Source organism: Alexandromys fortis, unplaced genomic scaffold (genome assembly GCF_014885135.2).
Source record: "Alexandromys fortis isolate MF-2015 unplaced genomic scaffold, M_Fortis_MF-2015_v1.1 scaffold_19, whole genome shotgun sequence".
Lineage (NCBI taxonomy): Eukaryota > Metazoa > Chordata > Mammalia > Rodentia > Cricetidae > Alexandromys > Alexandromys fortis.
The window spans coordinates 2825788-2844869 of NW_026067890.1; the positions used below are offsets into that span (position 1 = coordinate 2825788).

Sequence of the window (19082 nt, forward strand, 5' to 3'; positions counted from 1 at the left end):
GTTATTTAATTCTCATTTTGAAAGAAATATGACATAAGTCATAATTAATTAATTAATGAGGCATTGGAAATCAAACCAGGGGTTTGTGTGCTCTACTTTTTTTGTGCTCTATACATCTACTTCAATATTTTTGTTCTGTGGGTAAAGAATCAAGACTATGAGTGGCCAGGAAGAGTTGAACTTCATACCTACATCCTTTGGATCGGTTGGAACACTCATGTGAGTGTTAGGGTACCGTGATCTTACACGAGTGCAAGGAGATGCACAGACTATGGAGTGGAAGCTCTTTTCCCCTTCTTTTACAGCACTCAGTCACTGGCCAGTCAGTAGTCCAATAGCCACCCTGGCCTATGTGCCATGATTCCACACTGACTTCAGTGTGATCCAGGTCCTCTCTGCTGAAGAGGGCATGTGAGAGTAAAGTTTAAAGTGTTATCACCAGCTCTGCTTTCTTATGAAGAGGAAGAAATTAATTGCACACCTCGGGAATATTTCTTCTTCGAGATCCTTTGTTTTTGTGATTCCATTCTTACAAGTACCAAGATCACATGACTGTGGCTAGGGACAACTGATTTTTATTTCTGTCAGCTCCCTTAGTTTCCTTCTTGTTGCCTGTTCATGTCTGTCACCAGCATGTTGGTTATCCTGGAAACTTTTTCACTCTGTGACCTGGCAATTTTGCATACTCTAAATAAATGCAATGATGCATCTATAAGTAATGCCCCTGGCTTCCAACGTACTCATGGCTCTTCTGTCCTTCAGACATAGCTACTAAAATGCCTATTACTTAATAATCACGAGCTCCTTAAATGTGTTTCTATCCAGCAATATGTTAGCTGGATTATTTATCTAGTCTACTAGTGTGATAACCATAAGTCTAGTCTTCCAACTTATAAATTTGGTCATTGTTTCTCACTCCAACACTTCCTTTTCTCTCTGATTGCTCTTTAACATCTTTGTGTGGTAATCTCTTCTCCCTGAATGAGCTCTGTATTTTATTTACCTTAAAATGTTTTTAGCCATATCCTTTCTAGAAAGGGTTACTTGATGCTCCTCTGGCAGTTTCCTGTCCACAAGGAATCACATCCCATCACTAAGTATGTTGTAACCATTTATGCTGATGCTTGTCTTTACATGAGACAAGCATCAGGAGACATCTTATTTCCCTTAGTTTTATAGTGGATAACAATGTGTAGATAATGAATAAGGAAGGTGAATTAAAGGATGTGTGCATGACTGAGTTCAGTAGACAGTGTTGGTCTCCGTATAATGCACATACCCATCTTGAAGGTTTTTAGTGTGTTTGAGAGATTAAAAAGCTTCACTCTTGGTTGGAACATAGCTGCATTCAGAAAAGTGCCACTTTGTGTTGTTGGGGGAAATTATAGCAACTTTTACTAAATCCTCACCATTCCTAGTTTTACTTATATCTGCTTTCCTCATGGATAAAATTTCAGTATACAGGGTATTACCTCTAAGAAAGGAATATAACAATTTTCAAATCAATCTTGGCTCATAAAAGAAATCATTAAATCATTTTATTGGAAGTAGAGAATAATTTGCCTTAGAATAAGATGCACCCTGGGATTTTCTCATGAATATAAATGCATCATGAGTAAATTATTATTTTACAAAATATCCTATGCATGCCTTTCCACATTAAACTGCACTTCACTAAATAGTAAGAATGTTATTTACCAAATACAGGGCGATTCCTCCTCCTATTAAAAAGCCACAATAGACATCGACTGGGTGATTCTTATACTGAGTTATCCGTGTTAGCCCGCAGATGATTCCACAGATGATAAATGTAAAGACCAAGAGAGGTTTCAGGAGCTTGGAGGAATCGGTTAATGTGGAATTGAAGTACATCTGTAAAATGAAAGACGTGAGGTAAGTATGCTAGAAAGGCCATTGTGTTAGAAGAGTCTAAGCAAATAAAAAGTTCAACTCAAAAGTTTGGCTGACACACTTGACATAACTTTCACCCATTCCCCTTGCCATGGCTAAGTTCTCAACTGACCTAAGAGGGAAGTGCCTGACAACATTCATAAGATACACAGCCTCGCTCTCCTTTAATTGCAGGCAAGTCTGCAACATATCAAAGCAGTAGGTTTTCCCCTAGAATCCTAATATCCCTCTTACGTACCACAAAACTTCGGTACATTCGTCTCACAAAAGACTACTCAGGCTGTGGTGTCAATCAAACACCAGGACTCTTCACTGTGTAACACTTATCAACCTGACCGTGACCTAGAACTCGCTATTGTTACATAAACACTGAGAGCTGTGTTCCTGTCTGTGTCTTTGTACACGTCCTTAACAAAAGGCCTTTGGTTTCTGCCACATTTGTGTATCACATAAATGTTTCCCCACCAAGTATTGTGTTCCAAGGGCCCAAGGGTAAGCAAATATTATGACTCATTGTGGAAGAATTCTTTGATTCTTCCTTTTTTTTTTTAAAAAAAATGAAAAGTAGCATCTGATAATGGCTTTAGAAGCTATTGTATTAAATTATAATCTAATTAGTCACCTGGAGGAAATACTCATTCCTCAGCTTTCCTCTAGGTCACAGTTTAGCAACCAGGAGCTTATTACTTACCGACACGTACACAGCGGCAAAGGCAGCAAGGGTCGCGTGTTGGGACGGGAATGACTTTCTGCCAAGGGAAGACAGTCAAATTGTGCATTTAGTCTGAATGCGCTGCCAGCCACCATTGCAAGAAGACAGGGTAAGATGTTCAACTTCAGGTCACGAAACAAGAAGTTATAACCCTAATTTATATTTGGTTTACTGAGAAAAACCAGAGTGATTACAACCCTTGGGAACACTGCTGGCCATCATGAGTATTAAAGAATAGCGGTGACATACTTTTTAGTAAGAAATGAAATGAAAGGAAGTGGAAGACATGTATGAGGTTGGCAAAGGGACACGTGAAATGAGTTGGAAAGTAACTGCGTTTTGATTGCAGGTAGATCAATTCCTTGTTAAAGTCCATAAAATATAGGGCTTTGATGTTTTATGTGCTTTTTCTGCCCTGAAATAGTTTCATGGCAATAAGTAAGGACATTATTTTCCCATACAAGGGGATCTTAATGTACTTTTATACTCTAAAATGCACAGAAAAGCCCTGCTTTAACAAACTGCCTCTCTGCAGAGCTTACTTAAATGTGACTGCTACTTCTAAAACAACACAGAATTTTCTTAAGTTGAACAACTTTAGGAGCAAACTTCATTTGGGACACTGATCAGTGGAACATACACAGAGAAGATACACAGGAAAAGGATTAGAAATTTCTTTCAGTGGATTAAAAACATGGAAATAAACGTCATTGATATTATTTCTTTTCTAATTATTTGTTACTTTTTATATTGTTATAGACAATAAAATATGGAAGTATTGAGAAAGAATACAGGACATGGTTCTTCGGCATAAATTCAAAATTACTAAATAGTCCATGGGAATTTGCTTTGTTGAGATGTCAAAAATAATAACTCCAATTTTTATAATAATTATCTAGAACTCTGCATCTCTCTACTGATTTTTTTCAGCACCTCAGAAACTTCCTCTTGTCTTATAAGTGTATTTTGCTATATTGATTGAAAATAACTTAATGTAGTAGTAGTTTCATGTCCTTAACCTTCTGAACTTTAAAGTCAGGAGCTGTTTAACATTTATGTATTTATGCTGCTTCTTTGTATACTTGAGCAAAAGAAAAATTTATATAATTTTAAAATAAGTGATAAAGAAGAGACAGAAGACGGATTTTTGGTATTTGACTAAGTGAGTCCAATGCACATAGTGTCTGTCAGCTATAACAAATGGATCATTACTGTCTTAAATCAATTGTAGTAGAACACAAAATATAAGTTCAAGCAAAGGAGGGCTTGTAGCAAAAATGTGAAACTGAAATTTGGAGACTTCAAGAAAAGGATTTGGAACAAGTCACTAGCAGATCTCATGTTATGGTTATAGAATTGATTGTTGCATTGATAATAGAAGCAAAATACAGATCATCATACTGAAAACGGCATGCTTGGGTGTGCAATGTTTGCACGACACAGGGACTGGCATGGACTAGTTTTAGAGTTCTGTTTCCAACCTGCCACTGTTGATCACTGTAAGGTCAGATCCTGAACAGATATCCTCCACGATGTAGGAATTTTCTTTGCAGGATACATTCAGAGAGGTGTAGTTCGGCTTGCACACAGTCAGAAAGTACGGGGCTTGGTACCCTGTGGAGAGCTGTATGATGTCTGTAATGAGAGCCGTGGAGCACAGTCCAAACACATGGACACCTAGAAGCAAAGCGGAAAATGTTGTTACCAACGCGATGGCTAACGCTGGGTTTATATTAGTGTCAACTCTGTTTATTGTACATTAGTGTGTTGACCTTATAATGTGCCGTCATTTTTTCTAAGGTAATTTGAGAGGTAATATAGACATTTCTAAGCTTCTACGTTGATATTTAAGGGCGAGAATTTACCAGCTAGTCAATAGACTAGAGTTACTCTTGTCAATTAGGGAAAATATTTTATATATAAATATTTGCTTTTAATTAAGCGTGTCTAGGTGTAGGTCTGTATACATGTTCATACAGGTGCCTGCAGAGTACAGAAGAAGGTATCAGAGTTCCAGAGCTGGAGTTCCAGGCAGTTGTGAGTGGCCAGATGTGAGTTCTAGAAATTGGACTTGGGTCCTTTACAAGAGCAGTGTGTATTCTGAACTGATAAGCCATGTCTTCAGTGACTAAGGTCAGTTTTTAATATGATTTACCATAGGTCACTTTCCATCTATCTGGGGGAAAAAGTTGAGGAAAGATTAGAAAGGGACAGAATATGAGAAATGCAATAGAATTGAAAATGCTTTTGCGTTAACGTTATTTTTATTTTGCTGTCAACTGAACTGATTCATGGCAATCTGTGTGATCATGGGTTTGCATCTGGTCTTTGGAGTCTGGTGGATTTGCAATTAAGACAATGACTGCCCCTACTCCCCAGTCCATCAGTAGCTAAATGGTTCAGTAATGTGGAAAACAACTTGTAGGGAGGAGGAGAAGTTGACAGGGATAAAGGAGATAAAAGCAAATCAGGAGGTGAGAGTAGTAACCATGCATTAAATGTAGTTATAAAACTGTCAAAGAACAGGTTTAATAAAAGTTACTTAACTCTGTAATAAAATGTATACAACACAAGTTTTTAAAATGACAATTTAAGGGGGCTGGAGAGATGGCTCCGTGGTTAAGAGCATTGCCTGCTCTTCCAAAGGTCCTGAGTTCAATTCCCAGCAACCACATGGTGGCTCACAACCATCTGTAATGAGGTCTGCTGCCCTCTTCTGGCCTGCAGACATACACACAGACAGAACATTGTATACATAATAAATAAATATTTTAAAAAAATGATAATTTAAAAATCCTGAGCATTTCTGAGGGGTTCGGACTCTTTTCTCACCTTGGTCTCTAACTCTAGGCACAAGTACTGAACCCCAGAGTCCATTCTACTTCTCTATAAAGCGCAGTGCTGCTGAGAATGATAACTGAACAAAGAAGGGAGAAAGCAGGATTTGCCGTAAAAACAAAACAGAAGTTACAGCCTGGGTAGCTCTGGGAGCTGCCGTATTCGGTGATGATGTCCTTATATATCCTGCCAGACTTTCAATTGTATATCCTGGGACCAATCTTAAATTACAAATCCTCAAGCTCTATGTTATTTGAAGTCACCTGCTTGGCTCATCTTGTGAGTAGTTCCTTCTAAGGAAGGCATAGATGATTTAGAACATGCCTACTCTTCCCAGGCTGTCTTGACTCCCTGAATTCATTCTGACTCAATTGCTTGCATTCTGATTCATGAGATGCTCACTGAAATCATTCTAAAAGACCCTTTCATCACCTCCAGACCAAGAGTGTTGGATTACACTGATCTTCATTTTTCTTCTCCAGCCATTGTCCTCTAATCATCACAGCCTCAGTTCCTTCCGAATTACACCAGGAATTCACAGCATGGAATGGAAAACTGATATCTGTATTCCAGTTCCAAGCCACATGCATAGGGTCTACTCTGTTTTTTTTATGTATTTATGTATAGGTGTGTGAGTATGAACATTATTATGAGGGTGCCCATAGAGAACAACGGAAAGTGTCAGACCCCACAGAACTGAAGTTTCAATCAGTTGTAAGCTGCCTATTATGGGGTGTGTCTTGGAGTCAAACTCCGGTCCTCTGAAAGAGCAGCAAACATTCTTAACCATTGAGCCATCTCTTCAGTCCCCCTAGGAGTCATTCTTAACACGATACAGCATAGGACACAATGTGCTGGACATGAAGAGCAGACAGTGTGATATGAGATTTGCTTGATCCAGGTAAAGACTGAATAAGAAGGGAGTCAACTTATTTTACGTTTAGGGAAATGAGACTCTGCAGGCCCAGGCTGGGTGAGGTTGCAGACAGCATCATTTCAGAGTATACACTTCTTTGTCCATAGCATTATATTCTATTATGGAAAACTTTCTCTGGGTTCAGCTTTTGTCTTGGAGTTCTATTTCCTTATCTCAAATGTTGCTAAGTGGGCTACTGCTTTATTACTATACCAATATGATGGAAAGAAGATACCTTCAAAAAGCAGGGTTTAGGAAATTATTCAGTCAGTCAGGGAGAGAAAATTTCATGTAATTATTCATGAGATATGAGGCTACCAATTTCTTTATGCTGACAAGCTATAGGTAAAAATACCCTAATATTGATTTATTGGGATGAACATAAAACCTTCAGGTTGATTTCTGGTATCGTAGATGATCATTTAAATCAGTAAAAAAATGTAAAATAAAATCTGTGGCTCAAACTTGATTCTGATGGTCCCATGCTAATTGTGATTTAGGAATTAGTGTGAGTCAGATATTTAGTTAGTCAGGCCTGTGGTTTTCTTATAGGCTTCATTAAAAAAAAAAAGTAAGGTGTGTGTGTGTGTGTGTGTGTGTGTGTGTGTGTGTGTGTGTGTAAAGGAGTCTAACCAAGAAAAAGTAGCCAGGATGTAGCAGTCTAGTGTGACATATCCATCCATAGTGACTTTGGGATGAAACCACTAAGAAACAGACTCACTTATGTGAATAAGTTAATTTCTGAAACTTTGTCAATTAACGATGACCTACTGCCATTAAAAAATAAAATAAAACGAAGAGTGGTGCCACACTCCTGCTATCCTAGCACGTGGGAGGTAGTGGCAGGAGGCTGAGGAATTCAAGGCCAGCTTCAGCAACATATTAAATAGAGGCCACATGGAACTTGCCCCTACTTTTTTCCTTCTCCCACGGGAAAAAGATATCAAAACCTAAAAGATACACTTTGTGAAACTATTTTAAAGTAAACTTATGCTTCAACTAGAGTTTGGCAGAATGCCCTGAAATGTGTGGTGTGCTAGCTCACAGAATCAGGGCTATGACTCTAAATAACACATTTTCGATAGAGATCCTAGATTCTGATTTTTAAAAAACAGTTTCCTGTATAATGTGAAACTCACGCGTACTGAACGTATACATCTAAATTACAGCTTTAAGGGTTTAATATCTGTAATTAAGACAATCGTATTTCTATGCAGAAAAGCATTTCTCTTTGGCTCCTCACACCCACCAACGAATCTGACGGCTCTTCTGAGAAAGGAGTTGAAGTTGCAGCCCCCGGCATTGATGTGGGGTTCCAATCCAGCCCCATTTCTTCTTTTGGAAAGGCAGCAGTATAGAATCCCTTCTCCCACCATGATCTGCAAAGGCCACACGGTGTCAGCAAGAGTGTCACTGTACCTGCACACTCGCAAGTATACACTATGCATCATCCGTTCACACATTGTCAATTCAACAAAGAGAAAATGTATCTTTCTGGGCACTTCAGAAATGTAAGCAATTTATTCTGGGGATTTAGCAAGCAGTGAGAAACAAGCAATTAGGGCACTGTAAAGAGTTCTGGCTGTGTCTTGTCTACTCGCATTTGTCAAAGGTGTGAAGATGTCTCTGAATTTCAATTTGATTAAAAGAATCACCCCTTGGTATTTTGCTCATCACACCCAGTAATTCAATCAACCGCACAGTTGCTGATTCTGCTCTAGCTTTGAGATTCTTGACATCAATTCCAAGATGCCTTAGAAGAATCAAATAAATATGGAGTTAGTATCAGAAACATTTGACAAGCAGATTTGGTCAACAAAACACTTTCTAATTTAGCAGAAGGAAAATAAATGCATGGAAAGCGTGTCTAAGTATAAAAGTACTATTGAGTATAGCCATTTCGCACATATTTCAGTAGGGATGGAATGATGTTTTGTATTGGTTAATATGGTAGCAACCACTCCCATGTAGCTGCCAACAATTCAATGTAGGCACTGCAAATGGATCAATTATATAATGTTAATTCTACTATATTAAAAGTTGAAAATTAAATAAATTTAGACATGAAAAGGTCACACGATGGAAGGCTATCTATTGTTTCCAGTGCATGCAGCAACACAGGAGAGGAAGCATCATGTGATAAAGGCTTCTGATGGGGAATGTAGCAATTGGACTTCTTCCAAGTGACTCAGGGTTTATTTGCTCAGTTTATTCACTCATAGCTTAGTGAACAAACAACTTTACGTCTATAAAGTGTGAGTTATTCAAATGATTGCATATAAACAATCCATTTTACCAGGATCGTATACACCCTGATGTACTTTATCTGTTTTATTCCAGATATATCAATTAAATCCATATATTGTATTCTGGCTGAGAAATATTTCCTGATGTGATAGGTTTAAAACAAATATACCATTTCCTCCATGGTCAAATGACTAAGCAAAATGATGGAAAGATGTTGCTATTTGAAGAAATGTCATCCATTAAAAAGCTTTCTCTGCTTCCAAGTGCATCATAAATACTTCTAATCCTTTGAATTCGCTGGAGCTCAAATACCATTTGTTTGCAGCGTGACTAAATTAGGTCTCAATTATTTTATCCAAATATTTCATTAAATGTATATATAGTATAAATAATAAAAATATTATTTACTCTAGGGGTAATACTTGGAGTACAGAATCATGGTTACATGAAAGTATAGAGTTTAGAAAATCTACAAAGAAACTTTCTAGAAACTGTTGATATACTGAAACTCAAAAGGCCAGTGCATTAGAGAATCTTATAAAAGATCTGTTTAATTGTGCCTTTTGATTTCATAAATGTTCAACATTGATGAGTGTAGTGAAAGAACCTGAGATGAGCGAAGGCTCCTTCTGGCATAAGTAAACAACACCACCCAGGAAATGTACTTCTTTTCTTTTAGGCAAGTAGTGTGAGGGCAGAAGAAATGGCAGGAAGGCTTACCTAACCTTATTTATCAATGGATGTACATGAAACATGCTATTTTTGATGTGTTGTAACACATCAAAACAACTGTTTAGAAATTTAATACCAAGGAAATAAATACCAGTGAACATATAGGCAAATGAACTGGCTAGATAATTTTCAAAAAGAGAAATATAAATGGCAAATAACTATTTTAAAAGTTCTCAGTATTCATAGCTATCAGAAATATAAAAATTAGAATTACTTTAAGATATTACCTTTCCTCAGTGAGAATAGCTATCATCAATAAACATGATAAGAAATGTTGGAGGGGACACAGAGAAAAAGAAAGCCCTATGCACTGCTGGTGGAGGCAAAATTAATATAACCATTGTGGAAATCATTTGGAAATTTCTCAAGAAATTAAAAATAGAACTACCCTATGACTCCAGTGTTTATTTATGGGCATATATTCAGAGAAGCCCATACCCTTCTCTAGAGATATTTGCACACCAGTGTTTACTGTTGCTTTATTCACTATAATAATGAATTGGAATCAACTTCGTTGTCCATCAACAGATGAATAGATATTGAAAATTTATATGTATATAAAATGGAATACTATTCGGTTCTAAAGAAAAAAAATACAATCACAAAATTTGCTCTAAAGAAAAAATGCAATCACAAAATTTGCAGCTAAATTAACTTAGAATGTGCAATAGTAAGCGATGTTATACATTCTCAGAAAGATCAAACTGCATGCCTTCCCCTCACATGCAGAATCCGGTCAGTAATGCATGCACACAACTAAACAAGTGTACATGTTGGTACAGTGTGCCATGTAGGAAAGAGAGCAAAGGAAGTTAAATACCAGGGGATGAGGATGGGCTGAATGCAGGAAATGGGCATGCGCTCATTATGAAAGAGGATATAAAAATTGCTGCTTAGTTCTAACCCTGTAATGGATTTTCCATTTTTTTGTTGTAGATAATTACATAAATGCATAAGTAAAAATATCAAATAAAATGTGAAGCTCCCCAACTTCAATATAGAAATTCTTTGATTGCATAGTCTTTGCTAATTTTAACTTGTAATTTTCTTTTGCAACATTTATTTATAGTAGTAGGGTTTCATACTAAAAATAACTGTGTTTTAATTCATATTTGATAGATTGGATGTGTGTGTGTGTGTATGTGTGTGTGTATGTGTGTGCAGTAAGCATGAATACATGACCAAAAGTTAAGTTTTGAGCTTTTTACACTTGGTAAGTCTCATTGATTATAATCAGCATAAAGTACTAATTTAGTAAAATTTAACCTACAAATGTTATTAAAATCATTTTTGAACAGCAAATAATTATTTTCATCTCCCTGGAATTCAGGTAGCAAACAAAACATTAAAAATACATCAATTAAAAATATATCACCAATATCCATTAAGAAGAATTGTCTAGTTATAAAATCTTTTTCATAAATGCAAACATCATTTTGGAAATTGTGGAATTTTTAAAACTGAATGCCATCAATTTTAAGCAATCAACTACCTGATAATGTCAATATGCAATATATCCCAAAGACAAGACCTTCCCAATCCAAGGGGGTTAGAGTTCATCTTTTTCTTGTTTTTTTTTTTTTTTTTTTTTTTTTTCCACACTTGATACACAAACTGAATCAGTTTTTGTTTTCTGGGATTAAACAATAAAATTTGGGGTCAATTCTTACCGTAATTGCAGGTCCAGCAAAAGCCAAGCTAAGCAACATGAGGAACGGGATGGCCTCCTGGGTTGGCTCAATGTAGGGCATGCTAAGACTCCGGTCATAGCAGCTGAATCCAGAGTGCACAGGTTTGAAGACATCTGTGAGCTCCAGGAAATAGAGGCTAACCACCGATGATGCCAGTATAGGCAACTGAGGGTGAAAGACACAGGAAACAATCTATTTTTGTAAATAGGACAAATCGGATCAGTACAACTTGAAGTCTGAAACTGATGGAATTTTCCCCTTCTGTCACGGCCCCTCTGTGGGGCAGAATAAAATGCATTCATAACGTGCTGTGGGTTTGACGTTCGCAGTATGCCTCCTGGTCCTCTACTTTGCCAGTACACTCTCATCTGTTACTCTTTGCCTAGTCTTTCCACCTTTCTCTTCACTTACTCGTCCTCTTATCCACTTCCCCACCACTAACGCCACAAGAAGACTTTTGGACATATTCCAACTCATCTCACTTCCCACCGTATTGGTTGCCATTCTCACCTGAACTGAATCCAAACGTTTAACATGAACAGAATCCAAGAGCTACACCATGGAATGGAACTTTCTTCAATATGGTTTCAATGTGGCCTTGGTTTCAGTCTCACGCTTCTATCACTCCTCAACTCGCTACTGGTCACGTTCAGATGGTTCTTCATGCTTGTCCTGTCAGAGTCCTTCCCAAGGTCCTTTGCCTCTGCATCTCCTTTTCCTTTCATCTCCTTTCCCTAATTCTTTTCATGAAAGACATCTCTCCATGATTAATGGGATGTCCTACATCCTCTAGCTATGGTGACCTTTGATCCATCTTCAACCTTGTCATCTCTCTTGATTTTTCTTATTTATTTATTTATTTATTTATTTATTTATTTATTATTTATTATGTATACAATATTCTGTCTGTGTGTATGCCTGGAGGCCACCAGACCTCATTACAGATGGTTATCAGCCACCATGTGGTTGCTGGGAATTGAACTCAGGACCTTTGGAAGAGCAGGCAGTGCTCTTAACCGCTGGGCCATCTCTCCAGCCCCTTGATTTTTCTTAATAGTACTTATTAATTAAAATTATTTTGTGAATTAACATTATGTTAGCAAAATTAGCAATTATTTAATTTTCTTCTTCTATAAAGTATAAATAAACTACAACAAACAATTAAAGAAGTAAGAATCTGCCAGTGTTGTTTATTGCTGAGACCCTGGAGTATAAAACTATTAGTTTAACATAGTAACATCTAAAACATCACTTAGTAGTTATAGTGGCCAATTGCTACTTATCAATAGATGACTAACTGAATAAAAGTGTAAACCCTAATGTATTACAGAAAATATATTGAAGTTGCCAGGTTTAGCAAATAAAAAAGCATGCTAACCAGTTAAATAAACATTTCAAATTGCAATAACTAATTTTTATTGTAAGAATATCCCGTTCAATGATTGAGAAATACACAAAAATTATTCAATGTTTTTCTTAAGTTTTGATTTCATTGGCTACCTGTTTGACTACCCTTAAACCAATCACAATGTAGCTTCTAACCTTTTGTTTTATATAATTTGTGAATTTTTCTTTCATTCAGCCTATAACGCTCCAGGTTCTCACTACACAGAAGTTAGGTATCATAGAGAACATGATGTGCAATTTGCCATCCAGGAAAAAAAAAAAAAGCCTAGAGAATGAGCTACTGTCAGTTTGGAAGAAAATATGAATTCTTTGCTATAGTAGTCCTGTCAATGCGAACAATATAGACTTATGCATTAATCAATGTTTAGTTTGGCACTGGGAAGATGGTTCGATCAGCATACTGCTGCATATGTGAACATTTGAGCTTGATCCATGCAATAAACTGGCCGCTACACACACTTAATCCTAGAGTTTGGGAGGTGGAAAGAGGAGAGTTCCTGGAGCATACTGAGCAGACAGTCTAGCAGAATTGATACAGTTCTTTCCCAGTGAGCAGTCCCATCTCAAGACCAAGATGGAAAGTGACCGAGGAAGACACCCATCAGTGGCTTGCCTCTCCAGACGTCCCGCCCCCCCCCCCCCACACACCATGGTTCCCTTCTTTAGTTTAAGGTTTTGATATTTGTGGAATACATAATGTTTACATAACTAAACTGGAAAGATATTTTATAAGAACATGATTAACCAGTGATGATTTCTGGCTATTTGTTTAAAATATAAATTTTCAAGATAGAGTTACACTTTCTATTTCCAGGAAGTCTTTATTTGTAATGAACTGAGCATTAGGTTTATTGGAAAAATTAGTGATGAATGGTGATTACTCTACTTGTGGCTTTTCAGATGGGTGGTGTCTATGGAACAAAACATTGCGTTGAAATATTTATGCTTTATCTTATCCATTAGCATTCGATGACTCGAAACAGCTTGCTATTTTTTCATACTCCTTCCTAACTTGGTCTACAGTGATAGTAGCTTTTCATCATGAACAATGAAGCAGTTCTCCCTGGTGTGTACATGTGACTGAAATTCCCATTTCAGTCTGGATTAATATATTTTATCTTTAATTTAGTAAGTAGATCATGCCAGATAATTTCCTGCTTTGGAAACTGATGCGATTCATTGATTTTGAATTCACTTAATTTAAATCTTATTGCTTGGCAGATAGGTTATATTGCTGTCCTCATTTTTATAGGTGATAAGCATTCATAATAACAAGTGGCAGAGTTAGTTGTTGAACCTAGCTCATTCCAAAGTCTTACGTATTAAAAACTACTCTATCTTCCTTTCCAAATATTAAATAGAAATAAATGTTTCATATAATGAATTAATGGCCTACATCAATTTAAAGGATAACTGTTAGCTTGTGGCTGTTCTGTATTTATCACTCTTTAGTGAAGCTATGCATTAATTAGTATAAATAGACTTTATCTTAAATATGTGGTTTCTATAAAACTGGAAAGAATTTCTCTACATATTTGAATGCTAAATATTTCATCATTAATCAGATTTCTCCATCTACTTTCTATCCTTTTTTTTCCTGAAAAATTTCTTGTGTCACCTACATGTACTTTGCACATGGGAGTCAGAATTGTGATCTTCAGTGCCCATCTGGATAACATGTGACGATCAATTTTTTTAATGCTCATAAACTTACAAGTGAGCAAAAATTTTACCAATATAATCAATCTGAAAATAAAGTTGCCCTTATTTGTCAGAGACATATCCCCCATAGGACGTTTGTGTCTGATCACATGTAGACTCCATGCTCGACTACATTAACAATGACATAGCTAAAGAATGAAGGTATTATTTTCAGTGCATATGCATGGGCAATGTGAAAGAATGCTTAGAAGTTTGCAGTGTAGTAGAACCAGTGGCGTCGAATGGCTTTCACGTGGCTAGGAGGGCCTAGTTCCAGTATGTTCACTGTACCAGAGATCACATTGGAAGGGCTTCTTCAATTTCAGTTTTCTTATCTCTGAAAGTAGCTATGTTATGAGTACCCATCCCTGCCAGTCAGCTGACACTAAGAAATGTGCTATTGTAAACAAAATGACAAATGCCTGGGATAGAGGATCAGCGCTTTGATCCCATTGTGCACTTTCTTTTCTACCCGTGACTTCAGCTACCCATGATTTAAAAATATTAAGCAGAGAACCTATGGATAAATATGCAAAACACCCATAATGACTTTTATTATAGGGTATGATAATTGCTCAAATTTATTATTTGTGTTGCTAATCTCTCCCTGTTGCTAATTCCTAAGTTAAACCTTATCATAAGCCTGTGTGAAAAGAAAAATGCACACAGGGTTTCTATAAACAGCTTCAGGTACCCTTAGCCATTCCTGGAATAGAACCTCTACAAATGGTTTATGGCTGCTGCCTAAAGTTGTCCAGTGTAATTGTATAATGTTAGCAATATGCTTCTTATATTTCTCACCTTAATTTCCTAGGACTTCTTTTTTTCAGGGAATTATTGAATACTGCCCCCCCTTTTTTATTGTTTTGGAGTTAGGCAGACTGGGTATATAGAATGGGTCTGATGCTTTCCCCAACTAATATCTTTAGGCCGTGGTCTAATCATACTTCCTATATTGCCATTAATGGTTGCTGATACAATAATAACTTCCAAATAGATACACATGCATTGGTACACGCAAGCAATAAGTTACCTTGTGAATGAAAACAATGTCTATTACTAATCTCTAGGTCTTTTTGTCTTTTTCACATTAGTCAATTTTTGTAGCTGTATTATAGTTATCTGTGTTTCAGTCAAAGCCTGTTTCAATACCTTACTTGTTTTAAAAATTAGAAATAATTTTCTATCCCTTTGATGTTAGTATTTCCATTTTTTTTCTTAAAAGGCCAGTTAGTTTTTGTGCTTTTCATCGATTTTGTCTTTTCCCACCCAAGTACAGTGGATTAAATCACAATGTCATTTAAATCTGTCGTACTTGTCTTCAAAGTGTTTTTTTTTATCCTTGAGATGCTTAGCAACGGAAGTTGCTTTTGAATGGAGAATGATAGCAGATGAAATATGCTAATTTGAGAAAACATATATAGAATTTTATATGCACAGAATAGAAAAAGTTACACAGATTTTTGATAGCGTTTAAAATGAGATCTTGAAGATTTAAAACTTTGTACATAGCCAAGTATAGGTCTTTTATTCTTTAATTGTGATAGAGCTAAGAAACCAGCGAGAGCCAGCCTGCTTTGTGCAGGAGCACTAAGAAGGGAAATTACCGGAGCGGTGGAAAAGCGGCTTTCAGGAAGAACAGATTGAGTCTTATAATTACTATGTACTGAGGAACTTGGGGGTGACAATGATAGGGCAATTTAAAATAAAATAAAACGGTAACTTTTGGAGCACAGAGCCGAGGGGAGGAAAGTTATTTTAAAAGACCACATTTGCTGTGTAATTGTTGTTTTTTCTCATTTCAGTTTTTAAAGCCCAAATCTACAGCTATGTATCAATTTTAGTGACACATTTTTGCATTCCACCATGGCGTCTTATCCAGGACAGATAACTTACTTGCTTTCGGCACGCTGATAATAAGGGCACAGTTCCTCCCCATAGGGGAGCATTCACTTTGCTCTCCACCTGGTGGAACACATATTCGTTCCTGTCTTGGGCCGATTTCATGGCCATGGATGATTCAGAATCCTAGAAGAGTCTCTTGAGGCAGTTGCACCATCTCCACCAAGGGCGCTCAACAGACCCAGCAGTGTGGGATAATAATATCCAATGTTTTCTTTAATAAATATCTATCAAGAGCCTGCCTGATCACGTAAGTCAGTGTTCAGGTTGTGATTAAACAGAGACCTTAATGTCACGATAGATTTTCTAGATGAGGAAGGCAGATAAAAATTAAGAAAGAAAATTGAAAAACCTACGGTGTCTGAAGACGAAAGTGGTAGTATTTCAGTGCCGCCTGGATTCTCTATACCTTAAGCAAGACCTAGCTTAGATGCCACCTAATTGTATACAAGTAACCCGAGAAAGTATGGAACTGGTATGTTCTGCAAAATAAACTGAACATATTTGGAGAGAGAAATGGAGGTATAACAGAACTCAGTGTATCTTTTACCAAGATTGCCCTGGATGTGGGATTGAGGACAGACAGCGGGGTCCCAAAGTAGAAGTAGAGTGAAAATTTGAATGCCCCCCCCCAAAATTTAGCAAAACGTATGTTTGCACGCAGCAGTTTTAAGGAACTTGTTTTTGTGTGCTGCTCAAACTCAATGGGGGAGGGAAGAACCTTCCAATTCAAGCGACTTGAGTTCCAGGGGATGCAGAGTAGACCTAGCTGTCCATTCAAGAGAGGAGATAACTGTGATGTGGCCCAGAACTAGAGCTATAGAGAACTCACTAGTTATAGTTGTAGTTGTGGAGACATGACAGGAATTCAGTGGATGGTCAAGGAAGAAGAGAAAACAATAAAGGTTTTCATTGCAATCCAAGCAGCAGGGCCAAAAGGACAATTTCCTAGGCAGAAGGATACTGGGTGAAACCTGGGAGAGAGTGAGCAAATGTTCTGTTTCACAGCTGTTCAAACTGAGGTGTCTCTTGGTTGTTTACTCACAACTGTCCAGCAAACTGTAATGTGCTATTTGGAAGGATGAAGCTCCACGGCATTCGATGGTTTAAATTTGAGCATCATCCTCACTCTCAAAGAACTACACTTGCACAAAAATTTCCAAGTTGTCTAGGTTTTCCTATGAGTAATGCCACAAGAAATCAAAGAATATTATTATGTGAATTTTTCAAAGGAACAATTGTAGATTAATAAGAAATTTGAAATGAGAAGTCTAAAGGCCATTTTGACAGATATTCCAAAATCAAATACAATGGGAAATTTAGGACTGAGGCAATGACTCAGACAATAAAGTGCAGAGAAAATGAGGAACTGAATTGGATCCTTAGCACCTTTGTGAAAAGTAACCCAACATGGTCGCCTCTGTAATCCTGGTGCTGGGGTAGAGAGAGGAGCTAGGAGGAACTGATGTTTTATGATGAATGGTCTGTTTCCTGGCTCAGTGAGAGACCCTGCCTCAAAAATAAAGTGGAGAAGCTTAGCAGATAAAACACTTACAGTTGTGAGCCTCCTTGAGTCTCATAAAACCACACAGACCCACATAAAAACTGTAGAAATCACATCTCTAACCCCAGTGGTATGATAGAAAGATGGCAGGCAGTAACAGGGGAATCCCCAGAAGTTCTCAAGTCTGTTAGCCAAGGTCGCAGTCTCCAGGCTTTCCTCTGACTTTCACACAAGTGCATGTATGTCCCTGCATTTACACACACAATCCACATACACACAAAAGAAAAAAGGAAAATAATGGAATGGTGGATAAGGAACAGGCTTGATGTACACTTCAAGCTCCCACATATATTCACACACATATATTTAAATAAAAAATATTAATAGGTCAAAATGGTTTTTATTAAGGACTGACTACTATGAAGTGGAAATATAAATTGTTTACAATATTTAGTATGTGGCATAGGGAGTAATTAGGAGGAGAAATTTAGGCTTGGAGGAGAAAGAAAAAGGGACCAAGAGACACCAGGGAGATGTCAGGGACTGGCCAGCCAGACAAGAAGGAAGCAGGAAGTAGAATGAAAGACAGGTAGAAAGCCCCAAGGCAAAATGTAGATGAGTAGAAAATGGTTAAATTAAGTTAAAAGGGCTAGTGGGACAAGCCTAAGCGCAGGCTGAGCATTCGTAACTAATAATAAATCTCCATGACTTTATTTGGGAGCTGTTTGGCAGCCCAAATAGAGCTCCAGGTGCACTTGTGTGCTTTGAAAAACAGGCTACCCTTTTGTTTTTAACTCTTAAACACTTTCTATATTCATTTCTTCCTTATAAATTAATCATAAAGTGTTTCACTTGCTCAAATCTATGATCTGTCCTTACTAGATCCCATTGTATTTTGACTTAAAAACAGAATTTATTGAGCATACTCGTGCTTAAAGAGAGAGGTGTGGATTTTGATTTTTATTTAGATGGTTCCTCCTACTTATCTGATTTAATTTACTTCCTTGGGAATCTTATGATTTATTTTAATATAAGGACTCTGCCCCAGATAAGTTAAGCAGTGTTCTTGATGTCTGTGTGACAAGGCCAGTAATTGAATTCTGCTCTGTTAAATTCCTGGAATCTTGTGGCCCCATTACATCTTATTGCTCCTTTGTCACATGTCACCATCTGGCATCTGTCTAATGCTTTTCAGGAAAAGTAGCCCCAGGAGTCAGTGGCCATGCCAGTTCGGAGGACAGACGGTTGGAGGGAGCCATGTGTGCAAGGGGCTTGAGCAGTGCCAAGAATGGGGGATGATGGACATTTTCAAACTGCGGTCCTACTAATACAATATTCCCAGGTCTAAGGTTCTTTGCGCAGTTTCTCCAAAGCCATTCTTGTTTTTGTTTATTTTGGTGATATCTTAAGAGTTTTAAATACTTAGAATTTGGACTAATTTTGTCTCCACTTTTATCTGCCTTAGTGAATTGCTTTTAATACATCAGAAATTGGGCACACCTAAGGCTCTGGAAGGTTTCT

The 19082-nt window shown here is 37.3% G+C and overlaps 1 protein-coding gene across 1 annotated transcript in view; it reads right to left on the reverse strand.

Moving 5' to 3' along the window:
• Window positions 1-19082, reverse strand: part of Plppr4 (phospholipid phosphatase related 4) — a 37089-nt gene that overhangs the window by 5644 nt on the left and 12363 nt on the right. Inside the window, exons 2-6 of the mRNA XM_050137312.1 lie at window positions 11027-11212; window positions 7627-7756; window positions 4105-4300; window positions 2603-2660; window positions 1699-1872 (exon numbers count right to left, since the gene is read on the reverse strand). Coding sequence (XP_049993269.1) covers window positions 1699-1872; window positions 2603-2660; window positions 4105-4300; window positions 7627-7756; window positions 11027-11212 — 744 coding nt within the window. The remainder of the gene's footprint in view (window positions 1-1698; window positions 1873-2602; window positions 2661-4104; window positions 4301-7626; window positions 7757-11026; window positions 11213-19082) is intronic.